This window comes from Zeus faber (assembly GCF_960531495.2).
Source record: "Zeus faber genome assembly, chromosome: 21".
Taxonomy (NCBI): Eukaryota; Metazoa; Chordata; class Actinopteri; order Zeiformes; family Zeidae; genus Zeus; species Zeus faber.
Window position 1 is genome coordinate 15,585,498 of NC_137208.1, and position 12,424 is coordinate 15,597,921.

The 12,424-nt window shown below is 44.3% G+C and overlaps 1 protein-coding gene across 1 annotated transcript in view; it reads left to right on the forward strand.

The window, feature by feature from the left end:
• Window positions 1-12,424, forward strand: part of apaf1 (apoptotic peptidase activating factor 1) — a 59,544-nt gene that overhangs the window by 9,187 nt on the left and 37,933 nt on the right. Inside the window, exons 9-21 of the mRNA XM_080022426.1 lie at window positions 790-957; window positions 1,306-1,437; window positions 2,205-2,318; window positions 2,686-2,870; window positions 2,979-3,105; window positions 3,659-3,784; window positions 4,003-4,143; window positions 4,291-4,416; window positions 5,086-5,238; window positions 5,988-6,116; window positions 6,400-6,525; window positions 7,876-7,995; window positions 8,233-8,358. Of these exons, the coding sequence (XP_079878552.1) occupies window positions 790-957; window positions 1,306-1,437; window positions 2,205-2,318; window positions 2,686-2,870; window positions 2,979-3,105; window positions 3,659-3,784; window positions 4,003-4,143; window positions 4,291-4,416; window positions 5,086-5,238; window positions 5,988-6,116; window positions 6,400-6,525; window positions 7,876-7,995; window positions 8,233-8,358 (1,773 nt within the window). The remainder of the gene's footprint in view (window positions 1-789; window positions 958-1,305; window positions 1,438-2,204; window positions 2,319-2,685; window positions 2,871-2,978; window positions 3,106-3,658; window positions 3,785-4,002; window positions 4,144-4,290; window positions 4,417-5,085; window positions 5,239-5,987; window positions 6,117-6,399; window positions 6,526-7,875; window positions 7,996-8,232; window positions 8,359-12,424) is intronic.

Genomic DNA, 12,424 nt, shown 5'->3' on the forward strand with positions numbered 1-12,424 from the left:
CTCGGATTCAATAGAATTTGATATATTTTACAATATGGCCACTTGATTTGTGCACTTGAGAGGGCAGAACAGAGTATGGGCAGCTTGTGAGAAGTGCCGGGATGCAACGGTACGCGCTCCATAACAGTAGTTAACGGTTGGATTTGATTTGGATTGTGATATCGAAGATAAGATGATAATGTGAAATGGAACATGATGCTGTGTAGTGTATGATGAGTGGAATTAGGAAACAAGTCAGATTAGAGAAGAATGTACAGAGCGGACGTGGATGTGGGTGGAAGAAAAACCACACAATAAAAAGTTAAGTCTTTCAGTGAGCCCGTTCTTATGGCTCCCAAGCATTGACATATAATTGAATGAAATATATTTTTTATATTTATTCCACTGTAAACTAAATATAAAAACATAAATAAATAACATTATTTATCATGATTTAATATGACTGGACTCAAGTTACCTATTGAGAAACAAGTGTTTTTCCTTAAAAATCAAGATTCGATTGTCGCATAGCCGTCAGTGCTGGGAAAGAAAAAAAATACATATCTTTGTATTGAAAATCGAAACAAATAGTGACCTTAAAATCAAAAGTCAAATTGAATCGTGGATTTGGAGAATCATTACACCCCTAGTAGCCTTACGGATTACCACTTTAACTGCTCTGCTTGACTAACGATGGAGTACGTTTCTGTTCTATTTCTCTTCCAAGTGTTGAATTTCAAGATTGTGTCCGTGTGTGTCCGTGTGTGTCCGTGTGTATGTGTCCGTGTGTGTGTGTCCATTTGTGTGTAGGTGCTTTCGGTCCTGTGGAACCTGGAGCCTGAGGAGGTGGAGGACATTCTCCAGGACTTCGTCAACAAGTCGCTGCTGTTCAGAGACTGCCACCACCGCCCGTACCTCTACTACCTCCATGACCTGCAGCTGGACTTCTTGGCCGAGCAGAACCGCTCGCAGTTAGAGGTCAGAAAGGACACAGGTTATGGCGTCAGACTGCTTCTGAAAACTATTATTTGGACCGAGGCCTCAGTGTTCTGTTGTTTCCTCATGAAGTTCCCATGTGCTCCAGCAATTATCTGTCAAAATTCAAACAAATAATAATAAATACATTTGGTCATTTTGAATTTCATGTTGACTTCCTGTCTAGACAGATAAAATGCCCTATGCAATGGCTCCAATGGAAACTTCAAGTGTGTGTGTGTGTGTGTGTGTGTGTGTGTGTGTGTGTGTGTGTGTGTGTGTGTGTGTGTGTGTGTGTGTGTGTGTGTGTGTGTGTGTGTGTGTGTGTGTGTGTGTGTGTGTGTGTTCCAGAGCCTCCACCTGAAGGTGGTGCGTCAGTACCAGCGGTGCTACGGTCGGTTTCCTCCCATGTCAGGAGACACAGAATGTCTCTACTGGTTCAGGTTCCTCACGCACCACATGGCCAAAGCCAACCTCACCCAGGTAGCGCACCACACACTCATTGTGTTCACATACAGTACATATTAGGGATGCGCCGATCCGATGTCCTCGGTGTCTGATACTGGCCAAAATCACCGGATCGAATATCGAGGGCGAAAAAGGATTATCCGATGTGATCCATTAGCCTCAACTCACGTAATCATGTAGATGCTTTACTAAACTTTGAGTGACATGCCGTGAAGACGGATGTGTCACAACCTGCACCACAGCCAACGCACGCTCCTCCACGGAACCTGCACGGCAAGACAGCGGAACACACACAGGAACTAAACGCCATGCTTCTGTATCAACCTGGTGAAGACAAGCGGCTCCCGTGCCTGTCTTTTTATTTTAGATCAATTTAATTTTGTTTGTTTCCTACATGTATGAAACAACATTTTTAAACACAACTGAGTTATGGGACTGTCCCACTCTGAACTGTTCCAAAAAAAAAGACATGCATCTCCACTGTCAGGACAGTGGGCATGTCTCCCTGTGGCATGTTTTTTTTAAGATGGCTTGGTTAAGCAAAGTGCATCCAGACAAAAGTATTATTAACAGCTTAGTTGTTTAAGAGAGGAAAGAGAGAAAAAGATCGCTATGGGATTGGCATCGTATCGGCAGATACTCAAGGTCGCGGTATCAGACATGAAAGTGGCCACATTTCTATCGCCAACACGTCTCTTTTCCCCACCTTTTTGTACTTTTCCTCCCTTTTCAAACCCTCCCTCCTTCGTTCCATTGTATTTTTTTTTCCTCCTTTGCTGCAGGAGCTCCACTCGCTCATGTTTTCACTGGACTGGGTGATCACAAAGGGCGAGATCATGGGCCCGGCTCACCTCATCAACGACTACGTGGAGCACGGGAGCGTTCTGGACAAAGAGGTGAAGGAAAGGATGCGTTGCATCAAAATACTAACGGAACTGGGATACAAGTCGAAGCTTAGAAGGGAGTCCACTCTGTCTGGAAAGGGAAGCTATGAAATAATAACATGATGTATTTCTTATCTCCATGAAAATCCTTGTATTTTAAGGTAAACTCACAGCATATATCATTTTAGTTGTTTCCTCGGCCGGTTACCAATAATCAGTTTTGTTGGAGTGAAGGTTTCACATTAAGTGTGTCCAAACTGCTGTAGAGCTTGCAACGATCGCATCGTGCCTTGGGTTGGTAGAGATTTCGCTAGTGCAGTTTTCTCTTCTCTGTTGCCGGCCGTTGAACAAATGTTTTTCCTTCTCTCCTGCCTATCAGAACAGCGAGGTGTGCAGCCAGTTTCAGGAGTTCCTGTCGCTGCACGGCCACCAGCTGGAGCAGCGTCCCTTCCCTGACGTGGTCCAGCTCGCTCTGTCTCAGCCCCATGGCTCTGAGGTCTACAAGCAGGCTCTGCTGCAGGCGCAGGATGCCGCCAGCAAGGGGCAACTCTACTTCAACTGGCTGTAAGTGCTCAAATTTCAGCTCCATGCATATTAAAGTGAAATCCAGTTTTTTTTAATCCTTTTGACTGAGTTCAGCCTTGTTTTTTTTTTGTTTTTTGTGCTGTCCAGGAATAACAGCGGTGCGGAGAGCTTGTCTCGCCTGGTATTGCAGCCCCACCAGGGCGGCGTCTACTCTGCCTGCTTTTCTCACAACGGAGCCAAGTTTGCCTCCTGTGGAGCCAGCAAGATGCTCAGGGTGAGCTCTGTGTGTGTGTGTGTGTGTGTGTGTGTGTGTGTGTGTGTGTGTGTGTGTGTGTGTGTGTGTGTGTGTGTGTGTGTGTGTGTGTGTGTGTGTGTGTGTGTGTGTGTGTGTGTGTGTGTGTCTCTGTGTGTGTCTCTGTGTCTCTGTGTCTCTGTGTCTCTGTGTCTCTGTGTCTGTGTGTCTGTTCTCTGGGGTGCACACAGAACACATAGAACATTTTATGTAATTTAAATAGAGTATAGAAATAAAATGACCTCGTAAGAGATGGTAAGAGGAGATGGAACAAAACAAAAATTATTTTCATCCTGGCCTAGAATATATTCTACATTTGTATTTTAAACACTATTTATTGTTACATTCTTATTTCAACCTATTATGATTGGATGTTTGGACAAAATATATTGAGTTCATAGATTCTGAGACACCACACTCTTGTCACCTATTAAAAAAAACAACTTTTCTTTGGATATTTCTCGCACTATACTATTACGGTCCTGCTGCTGCTCGCATGTTAGTAATTAATAGATGAAGTGATTTCTAATAACAGGTGTTTAAGAGCACCTCTGGTGAGAAACTGCTGGAGTTACAGGCCCACGATGACGAGGTGCTCTGCTGCGCCTTCTCCCCTGACGACCGTCTCCTAGCAACCTGCTCCAGCGACAGGAAGGTCAAGGTAAACAACACTTTTCGGAAAGTTGCTTTCCATTTAGTCTCAAAGCAGCAAAAAAACATAAACATTAGATATTACTTTTAAATGCCACTACATTCGGAACTACTATAAAGAAGCACCGCTGTCAGAACAAACTCTTGTTAATGTGCCCGCTGCAAATCTGAAGTCACATCCTGTGACTTCAGATTTGTAATCTCCGTGCATGCATGTCCACCGTCCAGGTATGGAATGCAGAGCTGGGCACCCTTAAGAGGACGTTTGCGGAGGAGCACGAGGAACAGATCAACCACTGCCAGTTCACCAACACCATCCAGCCCCTCCTGCTGGCCACCTGCTCCAACGACAGCTTCATGAACGTCAAGGTGCGCGTGCGTCTCGAATCGTTGCCAGTGAGCTGTAGCGTAGCCTCTGTCTCGTCTTTTCTGCAAATTTCCCCCTCGACCCAATCGCTTCCTCCTTGGCTTTCTCCAATCAACCCCTCCCCCCTCCTCCCTTCTCTCTCTCCTCAGTTGTGGAACCTCAACAAGCCGTCGTCCCAGAACACAATGTTTGGCCACCTGGAGCCGGTCAACCACTGCTGTTTCTCTCCCGACGATGCCTTCCTGTCCACCGCCTCCAGTGACGGCACACTGAAGGTAGCCAGCCACAACATACTCGAATCAGCCAGTTTAAACCGGGGGGTGGGTCAACACCAGTGTCGCATACCGCCCTGTAGCCACGTACCAATATCTTAAATTGGAGGCGAAGCAGAGATGTGAAGCTGGTGAGGAGCCTGGGGGAGGGGAGGGCGTGCAGGGAATTCCAATTGTAGCGGATGGAGTTCACTCATCCTCTTAAGACTGTGGTGATGAATTGTTTGAAGGCGGTTTCTTGCTTTCCTAGCTGCCGTACTGTTGATGACAAAGAACAAGTCCGATGGCAGAGGCAGGAAACCTCTAAAAGAGTGTTGTTGCAGGAGTCAAGGCCAGAAATGACAAGCACCTACATTGCAGAGTTTGCCGTTGATGATCCACTTACCTGCACTATGGACCAGTGGTTCCCAATGTAGGGTACAGGGACCCCCAGGGATCCTTTAGGAGGTTTCCAGGGTGTCCCCAGGGGTGACAAGATAGTTAAACATCACACATGTACAACAGGTTATCAGCTTTAAAGGGTGACTGTTTAAATTCTAGTTTCACTGTTGTCTCTGTGTTGAAGGTCCTTGGAATGAAAAAGGTTGAGACTCAGTACTATAGATTGTGCATTAGCTTGTGTTGTCCAAGCCTACCATGTGCTGATGTGCACGTTTCTTCTTGTGTGTCCAGCTGTTTCAGGTGTCATCTGCCAACGAGTGGAAGACCATCAACGTAAAGGACCTGTTTCCAGGGAATGGCGAGGAAAGCGAGGTCCACGTCAAGTGTAGCACCTGGTCCGCAGATAGCAAGCGCGTCATATGTGCCGCCAGGAATGCTGTATTTGTGAGTATTTGTGTGTGTGTGTGTGTGTGTGTGTGTGTGTGTGTGTGTGTGTGTGTGTGTGTGTGTGTGTGTGTGTGTGTGTGTGTGTGTGTGTGTGTGTGTGTGTGTGTGTGCGCGTGGGCGTGGGCGTGGGCGTGCACATGCGTGTTAATATTTTGGACGGGGGGGGGGGCAGCAGTTCATTATAAACAACGGGGCGGTCTGTAAATGATGCATTCCAAAATCAGTAGGTCCCACAGTCAGTCAGTTGCTGCTCTGTCTTTATTTGCCCTCTTTTGAAAACCATAGCAAATGTATTCCCTTTTTTATTTTATTTTTCTTTTTTTTTTAAACCTAGAATGCATACGATGGCTTGGATGATTATTTTCTTGTTGAATCTTTCAAACTAAAATACTTTTGTTCTAAACATTCGTGGAATGCCTTAATGAAGGTGTTTTTGATGACGTGAACTCATTGTGTCGTAGTTAGTTTAATAAAGTATTAATTAAACTTATAAAATAAAAACAAAACACCTTTTTAGGCCGGTTCCTTTTTGACCCAACAACATGCATGCTATGGGGGTCAATTTGCCTCTGTATTCTAGGTTTAACTTATTATGTTAATAGTCCCACTCTGGAATCCGAGGGGAAACACAGATAGCCAGTTTAGCCACGGAATAAAGCTTGAAAATCTGAAGAAAAATGTCCCCAAAATGTCAATAAATGAATGAAAGGAAGTCCTCTCTGAGCCGCACTCACTGGCTTCTCCAGGTGTTCGAGGTGGAGACGATGGACATGTTGTTGGAGATCAGGACAAGCCGCCTGAGCACGGTGCAGTACTGCCACGCCTGTCCCACCAGCAACCTGCTGGCCATCGCTCTGTCACACTACGCTATTGAGGTGAGAGACACACATACACACACACACACACACACACACACACACACACACACACACACACACACACACACACACACACACAGCTGGCTTCTTGTCCAAAATCATACTCACATGAATCTGTATCTCTGTTTGATCTATTTACATTAGATCAAGTTTTACATCCAGTTCTTATTGTGTGTGTGTGTGTGTGTGCGCCCGTGTGCGTGTGTGCGCCCGTGTGTGCGCCCGTGTGTGCGCGTGCGTGTGTGTGCGCGTTCGTGTTCGGGTTCGTGTGCGTGCCCAGCTGTGGGACCTGGAGGCCAACAAGAAGATGGCCGACTGCAGCGGTCACCTGAGTTGGGTCCACGGAGTTCAGTTCTCTCCCGACGGCTCTCTGTTGCTCTCATACTCTGATGACCAAACTGTGCGGGTAAGTGTGTGTGTGTGTGTGTGTGTGTGTGTGTGTGTGTGTGTGTGTGTGTGTGTGTGTGTGTGTGTGTGTGTGTGTGTGTGTGTGTGTGTGTGTGTGTGTGTGTGTGTGTGTGTGTGTGTGTGTGTGTGTGTGTACTGTAAATTGGTGCTTCAGATTTAATGGATGGAATCCACTACAGTGACACGGAAATGGACGATATTCTGGAAGATGACCTATGTCAGTTTAGATTATATATACTGTAAATTATTATACTCTTCAACATTGCTGTGTGTGTCTGTGTCTGTGTCTGTGTGTGTGTCTGTGTGTGTGTGTGTGTGTGTGTGTGTGTGTGTGTGTGTGTGTGCGCGCACATACTGTCTATGTTGTCTTAATTAGTTCTTATGATAGTAGTTCTGTCACTAATCATCACGTGTCCTCGTTCTGCCAGCGCTTCTTGCTTCTCACACTAATGATGGATGGAATGGACAGAGAGGGGAGGCTGATTACATTTTTTTTTTTTTTTTCCCTTTTCTTTTTTCCTTGAAAGAGCTTAATTGAACTTCACTGTTTTGTGATGAGTGCGTTGTTAGGTGATGCCCCGCAGCCCCAAACACGCTAATCGGTTAATCACAAGCGCTGCGTCTTCCGAATTAGAGGAGTTTGTCGAAGCCATTGTTGCCTCAATCAGGCTCTTTATTTAGTTTGAAGGTGGATCCAACTAATTGCCGGCAAAGCGCTGTTTAGCACGTTGAGAGGCTTTACATCAGATCAAAACAGGGATATAATGGCACCACCGAATACTCAGACAGAAAAAAATAACATTGCACAACCTTTTGAGAGCTACTCTATGGAAAAATAATATTATTATATATATATTGCCTGATCAACATGTCAGAATCGCAGAAATTATTTGTATTTTTCGAAGCCTTTATAGTGAGTGTATCACCAACGTTTATTTAATCACAATCAGGCTTTATTGGCCAAGTACTCTCACACATTCAAGGAATTTGACTTTTCAATGACTTCGTACTTACAGAACAACAGTAAAGAATGTATAAATTATAGTAAAATTTTCAAAAAATATTGACAAACATACATATAAAATAAAAAATAGAAACCGAATATAAGTAATAATGTTGAAGAGTATAATAATTTACAGTATATATAATCTAAACTGACATAGGTCATCTTCCAGAATATCGTCCATTTCCCTGTCACTGTAGTGGATTCCATCCATTAAATCTGAAGCACCAATTTACAGTATAGAGACCAGAAAAAAATAACAATTGTTGATCAATTGCCCTCTCACAATTTGATCAGCTGTTTTCAAAATGTACTGTAAACTGTGTGTCCTCTCTGCTGCTGTAGTTATGGGAGACGAACAAGGTGAACACCTCCTCCGCCGTGTCCCTGAAGAGAGACTCCGATGCACTTTTCAGCGGCAACGACATCACCGTGGTGGCTGCCGACAACTGTAACAGACTGCAGGTGTGTGTGTGTGTGTGTGTGTGTGTGTGTGTGTGTGTGTGTGTGTGTGTGTGTGTGTGTGTGTGTGTGTGTGTGTGTGTGTGTGTGTGTGTGTGTGTGTGTGTGTGTGTGTGTGTGTGTGTGTGTGTGTCTCCGTGTGTGTGTGTGTGTGTCTGTGCGTGTGTCTCTCCGTGTGTGTGTGTGTGTCCATCAGGCCGCGTGAGGGTTATTTCAGGTGTCATTGTGTGTGTGAGATAGGTACGTTATGGCAGCACAGGAGCACTGATGTTCCAGACGCAGGAGCAGCCGTCCAGGATCCGCTGCACGTGCATCTGCGGGAATCCTTCTGCTGTGGCCATGGGACGAGAGGACGGCACCATGCAGGTACACATGCACACAAATAGTCATCTATGAGGCGGGCCTCTTAGAAATCTTGACAGTTTAAAATATGCCCGAATGCTGCAAACGCGGCTGAAATTTGAATAAATGCCTGGAAAATGCTGGCGTACAGTGTCAATCAAGTGGTCTTCTTTGAAGGTGCTGGATGAGTCCTTGAATTTCATATGGTTTTACTTATAACAGGCCTGGCAGAAAGTGCTATGTTGTGTGCATGTCGGGAAATGCTTTTGCTAAATGAACTCATAAGCGGTCGCCTGTGGTTGTGATTAGACTAGGTAAGGGTCATCAAGTGTTTTTGGAAGTAGGTGATCAGGTCCCATGCTGCTTGTGTTTCGTGTGCGCTTACATGCGTCCTCAGTGGAGATGTTCTGTCATCCTTACCGTGTGTGTTTGTAAGAGAATTAATTTGGGTTTCACCTTGCTGCGGGAGGTACATGGTGTTCCCCGTCCAGATGGGAGCGGTGACATTGTGACAGGAACTTCATCTGAACTGACAGCTGTTAATCAGACCGCCCTGCGGTGCCCTACACGCTACCCTTTTCTGGGTCACACCATCTCACCGCTTCACTCTTATCACCTCTGTCCTTTCGCTGGTTTCTCTTTCCACCGCACTCTTTTTTTTTTTTTGCCTTGTTACCGCAGCGAAAACAGTCCAAGTCAAAAAAGGGATAAAAAGATTAGATTCAACTAAATGTCATTGCAAGTACTGAGGCAATGAAATGCATTTCTCAGCATTTTACCATCCTAGTAACTGACGTATCTAGCAGCAGTGGGCTACCATATAGCGGCACCCGGGGAGTAGTTAAGGGGTTAAGTGTCTTGCTTAAGGACGCATCCGCACGCTACCAAGAGGAGCTGGGGATCGAACCGGCAATCTTCCGATTACTAGACAACCCGCTCTATCTACTGAGCCACTGGCCCCTCACTGCCTCAGTAAAATTAGGTAAAAAAAAAAAAAAACGCACATATTTCGGCTGCAGGAAAGAAATTCTAATAGGATATGAATATTTAAAAAAATTAACATTATTCAAATGCTGAAATTGCCGTTCGATTGTGTATTATTATTTTTTTTATCAATAAATAATTTATTATTTGTTTTGCCTAACGTTAGTGAATCAATTCACGTGTGATGAACAATAAAGTTCAATATAAGTTAATCCAGTTTGTTGCACAGTCAATGCACATTAGAGAGAAATATTCCCGGTAACTGTGCCAAGTCCACGTCGGGCGGAGGCGCACGAGCGCACACAGTGTTTCAGAGAGTGCGTCTTTGACCAGGATGTCCAGTAATTTCGGAGTAAATTAAATACATCTCGAGTTTTTATTTGCTTTGTTTGGAGGAAAGATCGCTGTGATCGGTGCTGCACAACTGTGGGTTACACGCCCCCCACCCCCAATACTAAATGAGAATATAAAAAAATGTAATATATTGGAACATTGAAAATTATAAAGCATACCAATTTGAATGACCTTATAGAGGAATATCTGCAGCCCAACACATATGTAGACATCAATCAATCAATCAAACTTTATTTATATAGCACCTTTCAAACAAAGCAAATGCAATTCAAAGTGCTTTACAAGCTGTTGACAAAGCATATCATGTTAAAAATGGATTTAGAAACAACCAAAAAACATAGTTAATTTACCAGGACAATAATAAAAGATAGTAATTAATATTAAAATAAGTATAAATACTAAATCCATAAAATTATAAAACACTACATATAAGCCAGATGGAATAGATGGTATTTTAGTTTACGTTTAGAAATATCAATATTTCCAGCCCCGCTCTGGAAGGCTGTTTCTGTGGCTTGACACATAATAGCTGAAGTGGAACAGCTAAAAGAGAAGAACATGGTGAAATACTGTGTATTGCACTATATTGTGGGCGAGCATCTGCCCTGTGGTTGGGGTGCAGTCCATTGCGCTTAAAGAGCGTCGGCGTCCTCAGCCATTGTTTCCACACATGGCTCTTGAACCGGGAGAGTTGATGCAAGGATGGCCAAGTTTTGTGCCCCCGTGCCAGCCGATCCAATTAAAACCGTGTCCTTAAGTGTCCTGTAGTTTCGATGTCTCTTTTGAAACGGCGTTTAGTTCGGTCATTTCACGGAGTTTCATGTGCAAATCAATCAGTTTCTCCCGCGGTTTTCTTTTTATACTGCATTTGGTGCAGATACACATGGTTTACAATGGAGAAGCGTGATGCACTGTGTGCTGACTAGGCAAAAAAGCCCAATATGGGCAGGTGGCAGTAACGCTACAGTAAGTAGCAGTGACAGTATTACAGTATTACCAAAGACATAATATCAATAATATTACTTTAACACAGTAATTTATATTACAATATAAATTGTTGGAAACAAATAGAAGCAAATGTATAACAGTGGAATTTACATATATAAATTGTTTTTCAGAGGACCTCCTGCAATTCCTTTGTAGGCCAGTAGGAGGCGGCAGACCCCAGTTTCAGTTAGGGTTGGTTAGGCATAGTTAGTACACACACACACACACACACACACACACACACACACACTGTATCCAGGCGTACCTGCACCAAGAGAGAGCAGATCTAATTATTGAGGAAGACCTCAAAAATAATTCCCTCCGAAGCTTCATGTCTCCCACGTCTCCCCCTTTTACGCTCTATTCCAGTCTCCATGGGAGTCCTCTGCTCCTGTCCTCAAATAACCTCTCCACTGGGAAAGCAGAGTTGGTTTTGAATGTGGTCAAGGGAGGCCTGGAAAGACCGACAGTCAGAGAAATGGAAAGGGAAGCGGGGGGAAGCCAGGGGCACTGGCTTGGGCATCAGAGTGCAGCACATTCAAGTCATTAATTCAACTACGTGAAACCAGAAAGTTGTTGCCCATAGGGGTTTTGTAGATATATAAATGGGTCATAAAGTGATATTTATCACTCTGGCGTGAGGCCTGTTTGACCCAGTGGAGTTGCGGGTACATAATCAATAGCGTAAATGGTGTCGTGATAAGCCCATAGAAGATGTATCGCACCGCCTCTACCTGGTGCGCTGCCAGAGGGTGTCATTAAAAGCTCCTGCTGCCAACTTTTTCTTGCCAGCAAACGTGGATGCAAAGTCAGTGAAACTCTGTGGACTTCAATTAGAGATGGCTGCATACCACTGTTTCATGTCCGATACCGCGACCTTGAGTATCTGCCGATGCGATACCGATCTTTTTCCCCCACTCTTAAGCAACTTGTTAAGAATACATTTCCGATCCAGTGACTTTGGCCATTATCATACCGATACCGATACTGAGAACCCGATCGTCGCATCCCTAACTTCAGTGGACCTTGCGGTAATAATGGCGTTCTCGCAGCCTTGTTTGCTTGGGGAAAACGGAGGCCTCTCTTGAATCGGCCTCCGCTTCTAGGGGGAACATTACTCATAACCTAGTCACCACGTTGCCTCGCAGCTCACTAACAAGGGCGAGTAGGGCATTTTTTTTTTTTATTGTTTTATTACTTCATCTGCCAATTTCAGGGCTAGCATGATGTCATGTTTTTAACATCTATTCACAGATTTATATATTTCTACTTTTCATATTTCTAAATCTACAGATTTATAGATTTATATATATAATATACAGTATATATATATATATATGTATGTGTGTATATATATATATATATATACACACACACACACACACACACACACACACACACACACACACACACACACACGCACAGTAGCATCTGTCATAAAGATTGCAGTCTTGACTCTACGTTCCTCTAGCGTCCACAAGGGGTAGCCCTTTACTTTGTTTGCGGTAGTAGGCATGTAGTATCATACGTTACCCCTCCTCTCACCTGCCACCTATTCATGCGGTTGAACAACTGGGTGATGAAAGTAGTGAGATTCCATCTACTCCAGTGCCACATCCCCGCTGTCCCTGATTCCACGCATTGCACAAGCGGCATGCCAACCCCCTTCTACTTGTTATTCTGATATCATGACTGTTCAATCAGGAATGGACTATAGGAGAAGTGAGGCAGGGGAGTGTGTGTGTGTGTGTGTATTTGTGTGTGT